This window comes from Euleptes europaea, chromosome 20 (assembly GCF_029931775.1).
Source record: "Euleptes europaea isolate rEulEur1 chromosome 20, rEulEur1.hap1, whole genome shotgun sequence".
Taxonomy (NCBI): domain Eukaryota; kingdom Metazoa; phylum Chordata; class Lepidosauria; order Squamata; family Sphaerodactylidae; genus Euleptes; species Euleptes europaea.
Genome location: NC_079331.1, coordinates 21,619,038 through 21,634,719, shown reverse-complemented (window position 1 = coordinate 21,634,719; position 15,682 = coordinate 21,619,038). Strand labels below are relative to the sequence as shown.

Genomic DNA, 15,682 nt, shown 5'->3' with positions numbered 1-15,682 from the left:
ACTGGAGCCAAAGGTGAGTTAATAAACAGTTTGTATGAAGGTTTTGAGGTTCTTACCTCTTCCTTTTGTAAGAAGAATTTCCAAAGGCAAAGGTTTTTGGCAAAGATGAGGCAACGAAATGTCACTGTCTTCAAGAATTAATACTATGAGAATAATTTGACTATTTTTCAGGAGGAAAATTGAAAAAGCTAAAACTCCTTGGGAATAATAGCGAAACAACTTCATTTAAGGCTGCCAGGTCGTCTTCTTTCCTTCACAACGTTTGCCTTTGGAAATTTTTGCAAAAGGAAGAGATAAGAATCTCAAAACCTTCATACAAACTGTTTATTAGCTCACCTGTGGCTCCAGTGAAGTGCCTCTGTAAAGAAAGAAAGAAGAATCACTTTATATTAACTCATAGACTTCAGATTTGTTAAACAGACATTATACATTGTATTTAAGTGTGTGCATATATGTGTGCATATATGTGTCCATATATTTAATGTGTCTCAATAACTGTTTGCACAGCTTAAAATATATGCTGTAACCTTTTTCGTGTTATATTGGAACAGCATAAGAGTATTCTTTATTTTGGTTATTGCCCTCCAGGTGGAGCCTGGAGTTCTCCCGGAATTACAGCTGGCCTCTGGACAACAGGGATCAGTTCCCCTGGATAAAAGAGTTGCGGAGGGTAGCCGTGTAGGTCTGTGGCAGATTCAAATCTGGTAGCTAGATTCAAGAGCTAGATTCAAGTCTGGTAGCACCTTCCAGACCAACAAGATTTTGGGTTGGTATAAACTTTCAAGAGTCAAAGCTCCCCTCTTCAGATACAGCTTGGAATGGAGACCAGACCCAGACTGAGATATAAGGGCTCAGGGATCTCCATTCCAACTTGTATCTGACAAAGGGAGCTTTGACTCACAAAATCTTAGACCCTGAAAATCTTGTTGGCCTCTAAGCTGCTAATGGACTCAAATCTACCTGGAGAAAACAGCAGCTTTAGAGGGCTGGAGAGCGCCAGTGTGGTGTAGTAGTTAAGAGCAGTGGTTTGGAGCGGTGGACTCTGATCTGGAGAACCAGGTTTGATTCCCCACTCCTCCACACGAGCGGCAAACACTAATCTGGTGAACTGGATTTGTTCCCCACTCCTTTTTCTTTCTTTTCCCCCGTTCTTAGATCGAGGTCTTGAACAATAAAACCATAAAACTTAAATAAGACCCATCTCTAAAAACACCTCCCTTCGACTTTTCTCTGCAGCCTCCAAAAAATGAGCAACAAAATAAGTACGCTGCAGGTCAGAGTCCTCTAAGAGGAATTGAACCTTTTGCTCCAAAGTTGCTCAAGAAGATGTGGACCTTTTGTTAAAACATGGTGTAATCCATTTTAGCCTAAGTTGGTACACGTAAGGACAGTGCAAAAGAATATGCACCAAGGAGTCCACTGACTGAAGAGGGCAGGGACACAGCTGGTCCGAAAAAGGGATCTTTAGCATACAGCCCAGCAAAACCATTGAAAAAGGGCAATTAAATCTTGAAAGCATAAAGATTCTACATAACTTTGGACTAACCAGGGAATCCATATAGGATTAGATAACAGGGCCAGGGCCAGCTGGGTGACCTTGGGCTAGTCACACTCTCTCAGCTCTACCTACCTCACAGGGTGTCTGTTGTGGGAAAGGGAAGGAGATTGCAAGCCGGTTTGATTCTTCCTTAAGCGGTAGAGAACGTTGGCGTATAAAAACCAACTCTTCTCCTACTATGGAATCACATCCCAACTGAGTTCCCTCCCATCCCCAAACTCCACCTTTCCCTAGCTCCACCCCCAAATCCCCAGGAATTTACCAAGCTAGTGTAGGCAACCCTATGCATGGTGCTCACTGGTCAATCTGAAACAGAACCCTGCGCCAGGCAAGACTTCCTGCCTGTGTCCAACCTTTTATCCTCATATGATCCACATCCACAGGGCCCAAGGCACAAAACCAGGAGATGCCGATCGTGTTCAAGTGTGATATGGCCACAGCCCCACAAAGGGGGCAGGGGGATCACTTACGCCGAGGTTATTGCCCGGTACCGCTCCTGCCCGGCCGTGTCCCAGATCTGAGCCTTTATCGTCTTGCCGTCCACCTGGATGCTCCGCGTCGCAAACTCCACGCCAATGGTGCTCTTGCTTTCCAGGTTGAACTCGTTGCGGGTGAAGCGGGAGAGGAGGTTGCTCTTGCCGACTCCGGAGTCCCCGATAAGGACAACTGGAAAAACACACACACAAAAAAGGTGCATTTTCAGAGAGAGACGAACTGCGTGTCTGTTGAATCAAAGCCTTGCCTGAGTCACCACAACCCTCCATTAAGGGAAAACGGGCAAAGGGCAGGCTATCACTTGGGGCAGAAGGAAGAGGTTACTATGGGGCCATGCCCCCCAAGGTTACATTTTAAGCTACTATACATGATCTCAGCTTCAAAAATGCCATCTTGTGTTCTAGGTAGGGGTCCCCAACATGATCACATGAACACATGAAGCTGCCTTCTACTGAATCAGTCCCTTGGTCCATCAAAGTCAGTATTGTCTGCTCAGACCAGAAGCAGCTCTCCATGGTCTCAGGCAGAGGTCTTTCACATCACCTACTTGCCTAGTCCCTTTAACTGGAGATGCCGGGGATTGAACCTGGGACTCTCTACATGCCAAGCAGATGCTCTACCACTGAGCCATGGCCTCTCCCATGGTCGCTATGGCACCCACTGACACCTTTAGGGGCACCCACCAAGGGTTTTCAGAAAGAGGGTGGGTGCAGCTCACCCCCTTGTGTCAGAATTCCAAAGGCGCCCACAAGCTTCAAAAGGTTGGGGACCCCCTATTCTAGTTACAGTGTTATGATAAAATTGCAAGACTAATCAATTGGTTTGGTAAATCAACTGGAAACCATTTCATGACTCTAAAAAGGTGCCACCATCTTTCTCTCTCGGTGAGGAGGAGGAAGAGGAAGAAGAGTTGGTTTTTATATGTCAACTTTCTCTACCACTTAAGGCAGAATCAAACCAGATCACAATCACCTTCCCCTCCCCACAACAGACACCCTGTGAGCTAGGTGGGGCTGAGAGAGTTCTAAGAACTGTGGCTATCCCAAGGTCACCCAGCTGGTTTCGTGTGGAGGAGTGGGGAAACCAACCCGGTTCATGAGATTAACATCCGCCACTCAGGTGGAGGAGTGGGGAATCAAACCCGGTTCTCCTGATAAAGAGTCCACCACTCCAAACCACCACTCTTAACCACTACACCATGCTGGCTCCCTCATATCTTTATGCAAAATTTAATGAAGCTCTTCTAAGTCTTCACATTAATTCAATTACAATTTCTTCAGTTGGGCTGACAGCTGTAGCGCTACTGCTTCATGCAGACCCCTGCTTCCACTTTGCAAGCGAATGGTTTCCCCAACCCAGATTGGCTTCCCTCTGCCCTCATTTTTCTGCAGAGTTTAAAAGGATAAAGTGTACATTTACACCAGGGGTGGGGAACCTTTTTCCTGCTAAGGGCCATTTGCACATTTATAACATCTTCCGGGGGCCTGAGGGATCTCCTGGGGGGGAGAGGCTAAGGTTGCCAGGTCTCCAGCCACCACCTGGAGGTTGGCAACCCCAGGGGAGGCCACACAGAGAAGGCCTGCAGGGCACCCCCGCTCCCCCTTCCCAGGTGGGAGGGCAGCCAGCGGTGGGCCCCAGCAAACGAGGAGCCGGGGGGGCGCAGCCCACAGTCGATCGGCAAGGGAGGAAGGGAGGAAGGAAAACAGAGAAAGAGGGAAAGGGAGGGAGGGGGAGAAAGAAAGAAAAGGACGGAGGGAAAGAAAAAAAAAGGACGGAGGGAGACAAAGAAAGAGACAGAAAAAGGGGAGAAAGAGAGGGAGAGAAAGGAGAAAGTGACAGAAAAAGAGGAAGAAAAGAGAGAAAAGCCTCCCCCCCACACACACCCGTGCATGCCGGCCTGCGCGACCGGGCCCCAGCCTCCCCACCTCCCCCGCCCACACACACACACACACACAGCGGTGCAGGGAGCCCCAAGCAACTGGGCCCCAGTCTCCATGCCCTCCCCCCCCCAGAGTCCATAAAAGCCCCCCCCCAAGCCCAATTGGCTCCCACATGCATGCTCTGCCACCGGGAGCTGCCGGCCTCTCCCCCCCTCCGCTGCTCAACAGTCGACAGGCAGCGAGAGGGGCTTACAATGTGCTGCAGCGTTCCTGCACGCTGCAGCTGTAGGGGGCAGCCTTGGGGGAAGCGTCCCTCCCCCTCCCCTCTCGCCGACCAACAACCGACAGTCGGTGAGAGGAGGTCCAAAGGGCGCTACAAGGGCGCTGTAAGCTGTGGCCCCAGGAACACCCTCGGGGAAAGCCGCCCTGCACCCCGCCTCTGCGGCAGGTTTCCTGGAGCTCCCGAGGGCCACAAAAAATGTCCTCGGGGGCCGCATACGGCCCCCGGGCCTGAGGTTCCCCATCCCTGATTTACACGGTGTCAAAGACACTGGCATCAAATAGAGCTGTGGAGCTGGTTTTACAGATGAGTAGGAGTTGATTTAGCTGTGTGTAACTCCTGCAGGCCCTAACCTGGATGGCCCAGGCTAGCCCAATCTGGCCAGATCTCGGAAGCCAAGCTGGGTCAAATCTGGTTAGTACTTGGATAGGAGACTACCAAGGAAGCCCAGGGTCGCTATGCAGAGGCAGAAAATGGCAAGCCACCTCTGTAGGTCTTTTGCCCTATCCTGGATTGCCCACGCTAGCATGATCTCATCACATTTCGGAAGCTAAGCTGGGTTGGCCCTGGTTGGATAAGAGACCACCAAGCAAATGCAGGGTCGCTATGCAGAGGAAGGCAATGGCAAACTGTGCTCTGCTCATCTGTGCCCTATTCTAGATACCCCAGGTTAGCCTGATCTCATCAGATACCAGAAGCTAAGCAGGGTCAGCCCGGGTTAGTACTTGGATGGGAGAACACCAAGCAAATGCAGGGTTGCTACAAAGAAGCAGGCAATGGCAAACCACCTTTGAACGTCTCTTGCCTTGAAAACCCTACGAGGTTGCCCTAAGTCGGCTGCGACTGAACAGCGTTTTCCACCACCATTCAAGCCCAGCCTAGCTGGATCTCATCAGATGTCAGAAGTTAAGCAGGGCCGGCCTGGATTAATACCTGGATGGGAAACTGCCGAGGACATCCAGGGTGTCTACGCAGAGGCAGGGAATGACAAACCACCTCTGAACGTCTCTTGCCTTCAAAACACCACGGGGCTGCCATAAGTCGACTGTGACTTGACGGCACACTTTATTAACTTATCAGAAAGTACCAATGGAAAATATTTATTGGTTTTATAAAGAGCAAAGTGAAAAAAGGGCTTAGGAATAAAGGGAAATGAACTTTAATGATACTGCTGCTTCCTAAGGGATGGGTCAGAGATCAGACATTTTTAAAAGCAACCAGCCACATGAAATGGTGCCCTTTAATATCAGCACAGATTACTTGCGCCCCATGAAGATAATGGAATCATAGAATCAGAGTTGGAAGGGACCACCAGGGTCATCTAGTCCAACCCCCTGCACAATGCAGGAAATTCAGAACTACCTCCCCTAACGGCTGTTGTTGTTTTTTAAAGAAAGGCTATGAATTCTTGCATGTACACAGCCAGCCAGCGTGGTGTAGTGGTTAAGAGCGGTGGTTTGGAGCGGCAGACTCTAATCTGGTGAACCAGCTGGGTGACATTGGGCTAGTCACAGCTGTCTTACAGCTCTCTCAGCCCCACCTACCTCACAGGGCGTCCGTTGTGGGGAGGGGAAGGGAAGGCGATTGTAAGCCGGTTTGATTCTTCTTTAAGTGGTAGAGAAAGTCGGCATTTAAAAACCAATTCTTCTTCTTCTACAACACAACACAACAAACAGGAGAGAGTAGCATGCGAAAGCGAGACTAGCCAGAATACCCAACTCCTACAGTTTCTAATGTTAAGTAATAAAACCGGAAGGGAAACGTAAGTTAACCATTTACAAGGATTGAAGCAATGGGGGGGAGAGATCTCCTTTAGTCAATGACAGGGATCCTCAGCCATCTCCAAAGGCAAACAAAGAACTGACGAACTCCCGATGTAATTGGCTGGCTCAAACTTTTTTTTTTAAGCTGCTGGACCATTTGGGATCACCCGGGGACTCAGTGATTTTACATCAGAAGAAAAACTGCACATCAGATATGGAACCGAGAGAATACTGCCAATTTATTTTAAAGTGTTTGCAGCGGACATATTGAGAAATACTCAAGCATGCTGGGAAGGATTTCCAGATTTCTGCCGCCTGCGCTGATTCAGGCTTGCGGTTATTTCAGTTCAATTTGTAATGCGCTTTGGTTTTTGTGCTTGACAAGACCAGTCCCAGTGAGGTGGGTAGCAAAGTATGACACCCACAGATGCCCGGCTTGTTGTTCCAGCTGTCACTGATGGGGGGGTCTGCATCTCACCCCTTCCCAGGATGCCAGGGAGGAAAAGGGAATTAATTCCTTTCTGGAACACAGAGGAGAAATCTGGGCCCACCGCACAGGCGTTCCCTGAACATGGCCCTCCTTCTAGGAGAACCGGAACCAACTCTCGCACATAAAGAAAGCAAAAAGCAAAGCATGCCCTACTGCTGCGATCCCTCTACTGCCAGGGCAAAGACAGAAGGTGACCACAGTCACTTGGAGTTCCTACGTTCTCCCCACCCCAAAGGAGGCTGCTCACTGCCTCTGCATCAGATACGCTTACATCACCCTCTACAGAGACACACAGAACAGGCCATCCAGTCCAGCCCCCTGCTCAATGCAGGATCAGCCTACAGTATCCCTGACAAGTGCTTGTCCAGCCTCTGCTTAAAGACTGCCAGTGAGGGGGAGCAAACCACCTCCCTAAGTAGCTGATTCCACTGTTGAACAACTCTTATTGTAAATTTCCCCCCGCTAATATTCAGCTGATAAGGAGCCCCATGGCGCAGAGTGTTAAGCTGCAGTACTGCAGTCAAAAGCTCTGCTCAAGACCTGAGTTCAATCCCGACAGAAGTCGGCTTCAGGTAGCCGGCTCAAGGTTGACTCAGCCTTCCATCCTTCCGAGGTCGGTGAAATGAGTACCCAGCTTGCTGTGGGTAAAGGGAAGATAACTGGGGAAGGCACTGGCAAACCACCCCGTAAACGAAATCTGCCTTCGAAACGTCAGGATGTGACGTCACCCCATGGGTCAGGAATGACCCGGTGCTTGCACAGGGGACCTTTACCTTTAATATTCAGCTGGTACCTCTCTGCCTGCAATTTAAACCCATTATTGCGAGTCCTATCCTCTGCTGCCAATAGGAGCAGCTCCCTGCCCTCCTCTAAGTGACAGCCATTCAAATACTTCAAGAGAGCAATCATGTCCCCCCTCAACCTCCTCTTCTCCAGACTGAACATTCCCAAGTCCCTCAGCCTTTCCTCATAGGGCTTGGTCTCCAGGCTTTCTACATCCTCTCTGTCCACCAAGATGCTTTGCATGGATGTCACATGTCATGGCCAGAAACAGGGAATGCCCAGGCTTGGCTACCCCGAATTTGTGATCCCAGGGGACCAGGGATCCTCAAGACACCTGTCACACTGCCCCATCTGAAAAAGAATAACAAGTCATCGCCCGTACAACTTCACAGGTCCCGGCACAGGCTTGACTGAAATGTGCGGCCAGTGAGCAAGAAGTGCGATCCTGGCCTCTTCTTTAAATGCAACAACTATGCACACCATGATGGTATGTACGCAGTGTTTGCACACTAGTGTAACAGCCACCAGGGCCACAGATTTCTGGCATATTAACAGGGCTCGTGAAAAGGTTTTAGCAAAATGTTGGGGGCGTGCTATGTCACACAGATGACCTCAGGTGACTTGCCAGTGTTACAGGTAAGTGAGTTAGTTTTTCTGCCATCCCATCTTTTGATAGGGTCATGGGAATGACAATGCTGCATAGCAGGCCAGGGTCCAGTACCAAAGATTTCTCAAGACCTTCTCAGAAGCACAACCAGCAGAGTTCCTTGGAGGATATTTAAACCAGTTTATTTATTTACTTCATTTATGCCCTGCCTTTCTTCCCAATGGGGGCCCAAAGCGGCTTGCGTGCTTCTCCTCACCTCCATTTTATCCTCACAACAACCCTGTGAGGAGGAGGAGGAGGAGAAGGGGAGTTGGTTTTTATATGCTGACTTTCTCTGCCACTTAAGGAAGAATCAAACCGGCTTACTATCGCCTTCCCTTCCCCTCCCCACAACAGACACCCTGTGAGGTAGGTGGGGCTAAGAGAGCTGTGACTAGCCCAAGGTGACCCAGCTGGCCTTATGTGTAGGATTGGGGAAACCAACCCGCTTCACCAGATTAGGGACCGCCGCTCATGTGGAGGAGTGGGGAATCAAACCCTGTTCTCCGGATCAGAGTCCACCGCCCTGGCTAGTACTCAGATGAGAGAACACCAAGGAAGTCCTGTTCTGCAGAGGCAAACAATGGCAAATCACCTCTGTAGGTCTTTTGCCCTGACCTGGATGGCCCAGGCTAGATCTCAGAAGGTAAGCAGGGTCAGCCCTGGTTAGTACTTGGATGGGAGGCCACCAAGGAAGTCCAGGTCACTATGCAGAGGCAGAAAATGGCAAACTACCCATGTCTTTTGCCCTGCCCTGGATGGCCCAAGCTATCCCAATCTCATCAGATCTCAGAAGCTAAGTAGGGTTGGCCCTGGCTAGTACTCGGATGAGAGAACACCAAGGAAGTCCTGCGTTGCTATGCAGAGGCAAATAATAGCAAATCACCTCTGTAGGTCTTTTGCCCTTACCTGGATGGGCCAGGCTAGCCGGATCTCATCAGATCTCAGAAGCTAAGCAGGGTCAGCCCTGGTTAGTACTTGGATGGGAGGCCACCAAGGAAGTCCAGGTCACTATGCAGAGGCAGACAATGGCAAATCATCTCTGTTCATCTTTTGCTTGAAAACCCCATAGAAGGGGTGTCGAACTCAATCGTTACGAGGGCTGGATTTGACATAAATGCTACTTGGTTGGGCTGGGCCATGCCTCGCCAGCCCAAATCAAGAGTGGGTGAGCAATACTGACCAAAACAGGCTATTGTCATTCTTAGGATAGCCTGTTTTGGTCAGTACTTGTGTTTTTTTGCTCAGCCCCTATTGTACAGCACATTTTTTTGCATTCTGCTACCTTCCGATTTCAGATCAAGAGTGGGGGCAGTGCCTACTTCAGCTGGCTCGCAGGCCAGATAAGAGCTCACAAGGGGCTGGATCTGGCCCGCGGGCCTTATGTACAACATCTCTGCCCTGCAGGTTGCCATAAGTCGGCTAGTACTAGATGGCATTTTACACATACATGGTTAGTGAAGCCGGGCCATTCACACTTGAAACTCCTGATGGCCCCGTGGCGCAGAATGGTCCATTTGGACCAGAGAGGGTTCAGGGAAGGGGGACAGGTGCGCTTGAGAGTAAGGAAGGAAACTGGCAGTGTGCCCGATACTTCCTGGGTGTGAATTGTAGCCTGACTGGTCTTTTCTGGTGTTGGTAGGCCACATTAGCAGGCTGTGTGACAAATGACGTGGCCAGCAGGGGCCACAATGGAAACTGCTATTGAGAATATAGACCTGGCTTAAGACTTTGTGTCAGCCGTCAAAAGAAACGCGGACGTCCAAATCCAAGAAACCCCTTCCAAGGACAGCTTGAGGTTTTCAGTCTCTCTCAGCCCAGATTCATCCACTTTTGCAACCTTCCTTTCAGATGACAAAGCACCCGTTATCTGGGCAGTTAAGTGCTCTGCATTCCAACCCAGCCGGTTTGTGATGGGGGGTGGGGGAAATACTCCACTGAAAAATCCACCTGGACAGAAGGCATGCAAATCCCACCGGAGGAAGGCTGCGGCTGCTCCTCTGAATGAGCTGCTAACGATTATGCGGTAACAAGGCAGGAAGTGAGATCAGCGAGAGTGAGACCCCGGCCGCCTCTCGTGCAGTGATACCAAGTCCCGCAATAACATTTCCTAGGGCGCCAAATGACTTCCCTGGAACGCCAGCCCACAAAGAGCCGTGTGCGGCCCTGGCGCAAAGGCAGCCACTTGCCCTTGCCAGTGCCGCCGCCAATCGATCTTTGTTCAGGATCCTGTTAATGACATATCGCTGCATTCAGCAGTTTCTAGGGAAGCTGCCTTGGCCGCCACCTCTCAGCCCAGCTGAAAAGGAAGTAGCGGGCGCATTCCTTTGTGAGATAAGAACCAGAACTGCGCCTGCAATACCTTTCAAAAACAGGCGAGACTGAAAAAACAAGTTTCCAGATTTAAAAATTTGGAGCACCCTCTATCCGGGTGGGGATAACATCCCCCCTCCCTCCACTCACACTAAAAATTGGATTTCTCAGCTGACTGGAGACCACCGCTTTATTAACCACTTCCTCTACTCTAAATCATCTTTTATTTTATTTTTGCAAACATGCAGGGTGGAGGGAGAGAACCACAGAGTAAAAACCACAGAAAGCAAGCAATGCGGTACTTTGCCAAAGAAGCAGATTTCACACAAGACCCAAACAAACCAAAACACACAAGCAAAGGGCAGCACGGAGCGTCCTACAAAGCAGGGCACACTTCGGGATCTCTATCGCTCCATGAGATTGAAGTAGGCTGCCCACCTGACCCAAAAAACCTACCAGAGTGTTATTTACTACAGTGGTGGATTGGGGCCAAATTCAGAAGACTAAGCCATCACTGTGCCAGATACTGTACAAATATGGACTAAAAGTTCCCTTCCAAATACGCCAGCCTCTGCGACAATTAGCATTTTGCAGAGCAGAGATACCAGAGGGAATTACTGCGAAGGTATCTAAAGATCCAGGGCCTTTGGAGCAAATTCCCAGGGAATGGGCTCTAGGAAAATCCTATCAAAAATTGAAAGGGGTCGGGGGAGGACGTTGTATGGAGTTAACTATGTGCTTAAAGATGGTAGCTTTCACAAAAGAAAGTGGCCACATTCTACTAGAACTTCCCAGCATCAGTGTTCATTCCTTTAGGGTAATGGATCGTCGCCACAAAATGTATGCTTTTACCTACTGTACAATCAGATTTCTTGAGGACTAGTGCACTATCAGGGTTCTTTAAAATGCCCCACTTGGGAAAGTGGGCAGGGACAAGAAGCTGACACAGAGGCACAAGACAGACTAGTATGGGGGATGACAGAGATGTGGGTGGGTGGGAATTTCCCTTCTCCAATTGTGTTCCAGCTGCATGCGGAGGTAAGGACAGACGTTTTCCGTTCATCGGGAGGCCCAACTGTAAATGGGACCTTCATTTTCAGATGTAGGCACTAAACCTGGGAAAACTCAATAGAAGACTTCCAGGGGGACATTTTCATGCCTATGGGCTTCGCTTGGACAATAGTATGCTCGCAGGGGGAAACTGGAGGCCTAATCCAGCAGGGCTACTTTTACATTCTTATATTTAACACATAACTGCCTGCAAAAAAAACGGTTAAATAGCCCACTGGGTTTCGCATCACACCCACCCCCAAGAATCCAGTTTCTTGGAATCCAGTTTCTCTGGGAATGCTCCCGCACTCTTGATTAGAGCAGGGGAAGATGAGAGCCAGCGTGGTGTAGTGGTTAAGAGCAGTGGACTCTGATCTGGAGAGCTGGGTTTGATTCCCCACTCCTCCACATGAGCGGCGGATGCTAGGCTGGTGAACCAGGCTGGTTTCCCCACTCCTCCACATGAAGCCAGCTGGGTGACCTTGGGCTAGTCACAGTTCTGTTAAAAGCTCTCTCAGCCCCACCTATCTCACAGGGTGTCTGTTGTGGGAGGGGGAAGGGAAGGTGATTGCAAACCGGTTTGATTCTACCTTAAGTGGTGGAGAAACTCAGCCTATAAAAACCAACTCTTTTTCTTCTTCTTAAGTTCCAGAGTCTCTGCAGAGCCGCAACTTTGTCCTCCCATATACTGGATGCTGCTGTTTAGGAGAGGGGCGGGCAGAAGGTCATTTGCCCACTCGGGAGGACCACCTAACACAGGCCGGCACAACTTGAGACCCACCTACCCGGCGTTTGACAACTTTTCTAGCCTGCCAGCCCCAGACGGGTAGCAAAGCCAGAGGGTGGACCAAGTCCCCCAATGAGTCAAACAAAGCCCCCTCCCCATCAAGCAGGGTCATCAGGTGCACAAGGGGAGGGGGCCATGGCTCAGAGGAAGTGCCTCTGCTTGGCATACAGCAGGTCCCAGGTTCAATCCCCAGCGACTCCAGTTGAAAGGACCAGGTGGGTGATGTGACAGACCTCTGCCTGAGACCCTGGAGCAGCTGCCAGTCTGAGCAGACAATACTGACGTCAAAGGACCAATAGTGTGGTTCAATAACAGGCACCTTCAGGTTTCCAAGGCCTGGCACAGCGCACACTAGGTGGACCTTGGCCTCATCCAGCCAGAAAAGCAAGTCTTGCTACGCATATCAGTTACACTTTTAACTATTATTAAGGCACCCCGAGCTTGCCTTCCCACCCGCTAAATACTAGAGGCCCAACTACTTAGGATTCCAGGAAAGGGGGGGGGGAATCCCACATCTGACCAAAGCCAGCCCAACCGGTGGATCAGTCTGTGGGGACTGATCCTACTCGCCAGGCAGAAGTTAAGAAGCACCAAGTGAAAGGGTAAGTCCGCACAGGGCACCTGCCTATTTCACACAATGTGGGAGGCGCAGGGCTCTCCGTTTCCTTCCCCAGTCACATCCCAGGATATGAACTCTCACAGGGAAAGGGGGGAGGAGAAAGAATGGAAAAGACGACGAGGGGAGAGAAAAAGGAACAGGGGGATACTGATATCTATGGGGGGGGGGCTCTTTCCTTTGAGCAGCACTAAGATCTCAGGTGTTTGTTTCCTTCATTTACGCCCCATTTTTCTCCCCAATGGGGCTTCCAAAGCGGCCGACAACATCGTTCTCCACTCCTCCATGACTATCCTCACAACAACCCTGCAAGGTAAGTTACAACGAGGGTGGGAGACTTAAGCCCAACCCCAGAACTTTTGCCCAAGAAACAGGAGAAGAAAAGGAAGGAAGTCAGGGTGGTGTTCAGCACGTCCACTGATGCCCAGGTTCGAATCCCTGCTCTGCCAGGGAAGCTGGTGAGGTGACCTTGGGGCAATCTCACACGCCCGTTCCCTGAGCCCAACCTACCTCACAGGGTTGTTGTTGTGAGGATAAAGAGGGGAAAGGAGCAACATGCATGCCAGCCTGAGCTCCTTGGATAGGGTTGCCAGGTCCCTCTGCGCCACCGGAGGGAGGCTTTTGGGGTGAAGCCTGAAGAGGGTGGGGTTTGGGGAGGGACTTCAATGCCATAGAGCCCAATAGCCAAAGAGGCCATTTTCTCCAAGGGAAACCGATGGAGATCAGTCGTAATTGGGGTTGCCAACCTCCAGGTACTAGTTGGAGATTACTAGTTGCTATTACAACTGATCTCCAGCCGATAGAGATCAGCTCCCCTGGAGAAAATGGCCTCTTTGACAGTTGGACTCTATGGCATTGAAGTCCCCCCAAACCCCGCCCTCCTCAGGCTCCGCCCCAAAAATCTCCAGTTCTTTTCCAACCCGGAGGTGGCTACTCTAGTTGTAACAGCAGGAGATCTCCAGCCACCACCTGGAGGTTGGCAGCCTTATCCTCGGAGGAGAAACCAGCCCTAGAGATTGGTCCTGTGGGGGAGGGGGGTTACAGGAAGGAGCTGGGGGCGGGGCCTGTCTGGGGGAGGAGCCTGGCTTGGGGAGGGGCTCTGCGCTCTGTGACCGAAAGTTACCTCTACAGCCCCCTCCCCGCATCTTGTGGGGGGGGGCTGCCTGCCTGGGCTCAGAGGAGGGAGGGGAGCTGCCACGGGGGGTGAAGGTGGAAAGGGGCGGGGCCTTTCCTGTCATGACCCTCCACCCCCCGGGGGATTTCTGAGGGAGCCCCCCCCCATTCGAGGCCCACCTTTGAAGAGATAGTCGTACTCGTCGTCTCGGGATCCCCCCATGGTGCCTCCGCCGCTGCTTCTGACCAGGAACCGACCGACCAGCCGCGGCCCCTCCCTGCTCCTGCGGCTTCTTCCTCCTCCTCCTCCTCCTCGGTCCCGCCCACCGGCCGGCCCCTCGCCAACCCGAGGCCGCTTCCCCGGCCAGCCGGCTTCCGGTTCTCGGGGAGCGCTTCCGGGCCACAGGTCACTCGCCACCACCCCTCCTCCACTGAGGGCGGGCGAGCCCCTCGGGAGCGACACTTCCGGTTCGCGACGGAAGGAGGCGGAGGCGCCGCCATAGAGACGCAGAAGAGGGGAAAGAGAGGCGGCCGCCATGTGAGGGCTGCGCGTACCTCTATGTGCGAGGGGAGCCTTAAAGGGGCCGCAGCGGCCAGGAGGAGCGTGACGTCAGAATGCCTCTGAGCGCGTACAGAGAAGGCGCCTCGGGAAGGCGCGAAAGCCTCGCCTCGCCTCTTGGCCCCCAGGGAGTGAGCATGGGCGGACTGCAAACGCACCTCCTCCTCCCTTCCTTCCAGCACGGACCCTGCCTGTCAGCTGCCTCCTTCCCGGTTTCAAGCCCGCCCCGGGGAGCTCCCAGCCGGCCTGGAGCTCCCCGAGGGGGTTGGATCCGCGCGCGGGAGAAATGCACTCTGTGCATGCTCAGCGGCGCCGTTACCTGCTCCCCAGCCCAGCTCCTGGCACGGGGAGCCCGGCCCGGATTCGCTCTTGGGGGCCCGAATGCACGCTGGATGAGCCCCCCCCCCCCCGGCCCTTGACCCAGACGCCCAGCCCTGACATTCCCACGTGCGGGCGTGCAAGCAAACGGTCCCCAGCCCTGCGCCTCCGGGCCGGGAGGGAGGGAGGGAGGGCGAGCTGGGAGCGGAAGGACCATTTAGAGGAAGTTTGAAAGCAGTTTCCCGTCATTGGTTCCATGGTGTAATGGTTAGCACTCTGGACTCTGAATCCAGCGATCCGAGTTCAAATCTCGGTGGAACCTGCGAAAGTCTCGTTTTTAAACCCCGATTCGTTTTCTTTCTAATTTCTCCTCTTTAAGTAAGTGAAACGAATGCAATAATTTCCCTTTTTAAAATCCACACAAAACGTACAACATGCAGCAAACATAAAACAAACACACCTTGTACGTACATATATCTGCCACAAGACCTTCATCAGACCCTGTTTGGGGCGGAACTTTATCATTCTGCCTTTTGGCATCACTCTGAAACGGTTCTCTTAGAATCTTGCAGGCCATTTTTGCCCGGGAGGTTTTGCTGTGGATTTGCCACCTTCTAGATGCACATTTCCCCCATCCAAATTCTCAAAACTCAACAATAAGCCCCCATGCAGAGTTTTGAGAATTCGGATGGATCTAGAGAGCGGCAAATCCAAGGCAAAACCTCACATAAATGGCCTAAATCTTTAAGAAACGTATATCTTCACCCAGACAAGAAGTATCTAAACATTTACTCAAAAACCCACCCACAACTAAATGACTTGGCAAACTTAATTACCATTATTCTGCAATTAATAATTATTATATAATATTATCAGTTTGCTATGCCTCTCAGTCAATACATGCCGCTCCACATGAAGCCATATAGCACCGCCAATTTGTTCTAATTAGCCTGATAACATAAGCGTTTAAATATTCACGTAATACCATATAATCATTATATTATACTGCAGTGGCTAAAATATGAATGAAA

The 15,682-nt window shown here is 51.2% G+C and overlaps 1 protein-coding gene and 1 non-coding gene across 2 annotated transcripts in view; one reads left to right on the top strand and one right to left on the bottom strand.

Moving 5' to 3' along the window:
• The window catches only part of RAB11A (RAB11A, member RAS oncogene family), a 27,365-nt gene extending 13,269 nt beyond the window's left edge, over positions 1–14,096 (bottom strand). Inside the window, exons 1-2 of the mRNA XM_056865831.1 lie at positions 13,955–14,096; positions 2,029–2,224 (exon numbers count right to left, since the gene is read on the bottom strand). Of these exons, the coding sequence (XP_056721809.1) occupies positions 2,029–2,224; positions 13,955–13,997 (239 nt within the window). The 5' untranslated portion in view covers positions 13,998–14,096. The remainder of the gene's footprint in view (positions 1–2,028; positions 2,225–13,954) is intronic.
• An 805-nt stretch (positions 14,097–14,901) lies between these two features.
• Positions 14,902–14,973, top strand: TRNAQ-CUG (transfer RNA glutamine (anticodon CUG)). The gene has a single exon. It is a non-coding gene; the product is annotated as a tRNA-Gln (tRNA).
• The last annotated feature ends 709 nt before the right edge of the window (positions 14,974–15,682 follow it).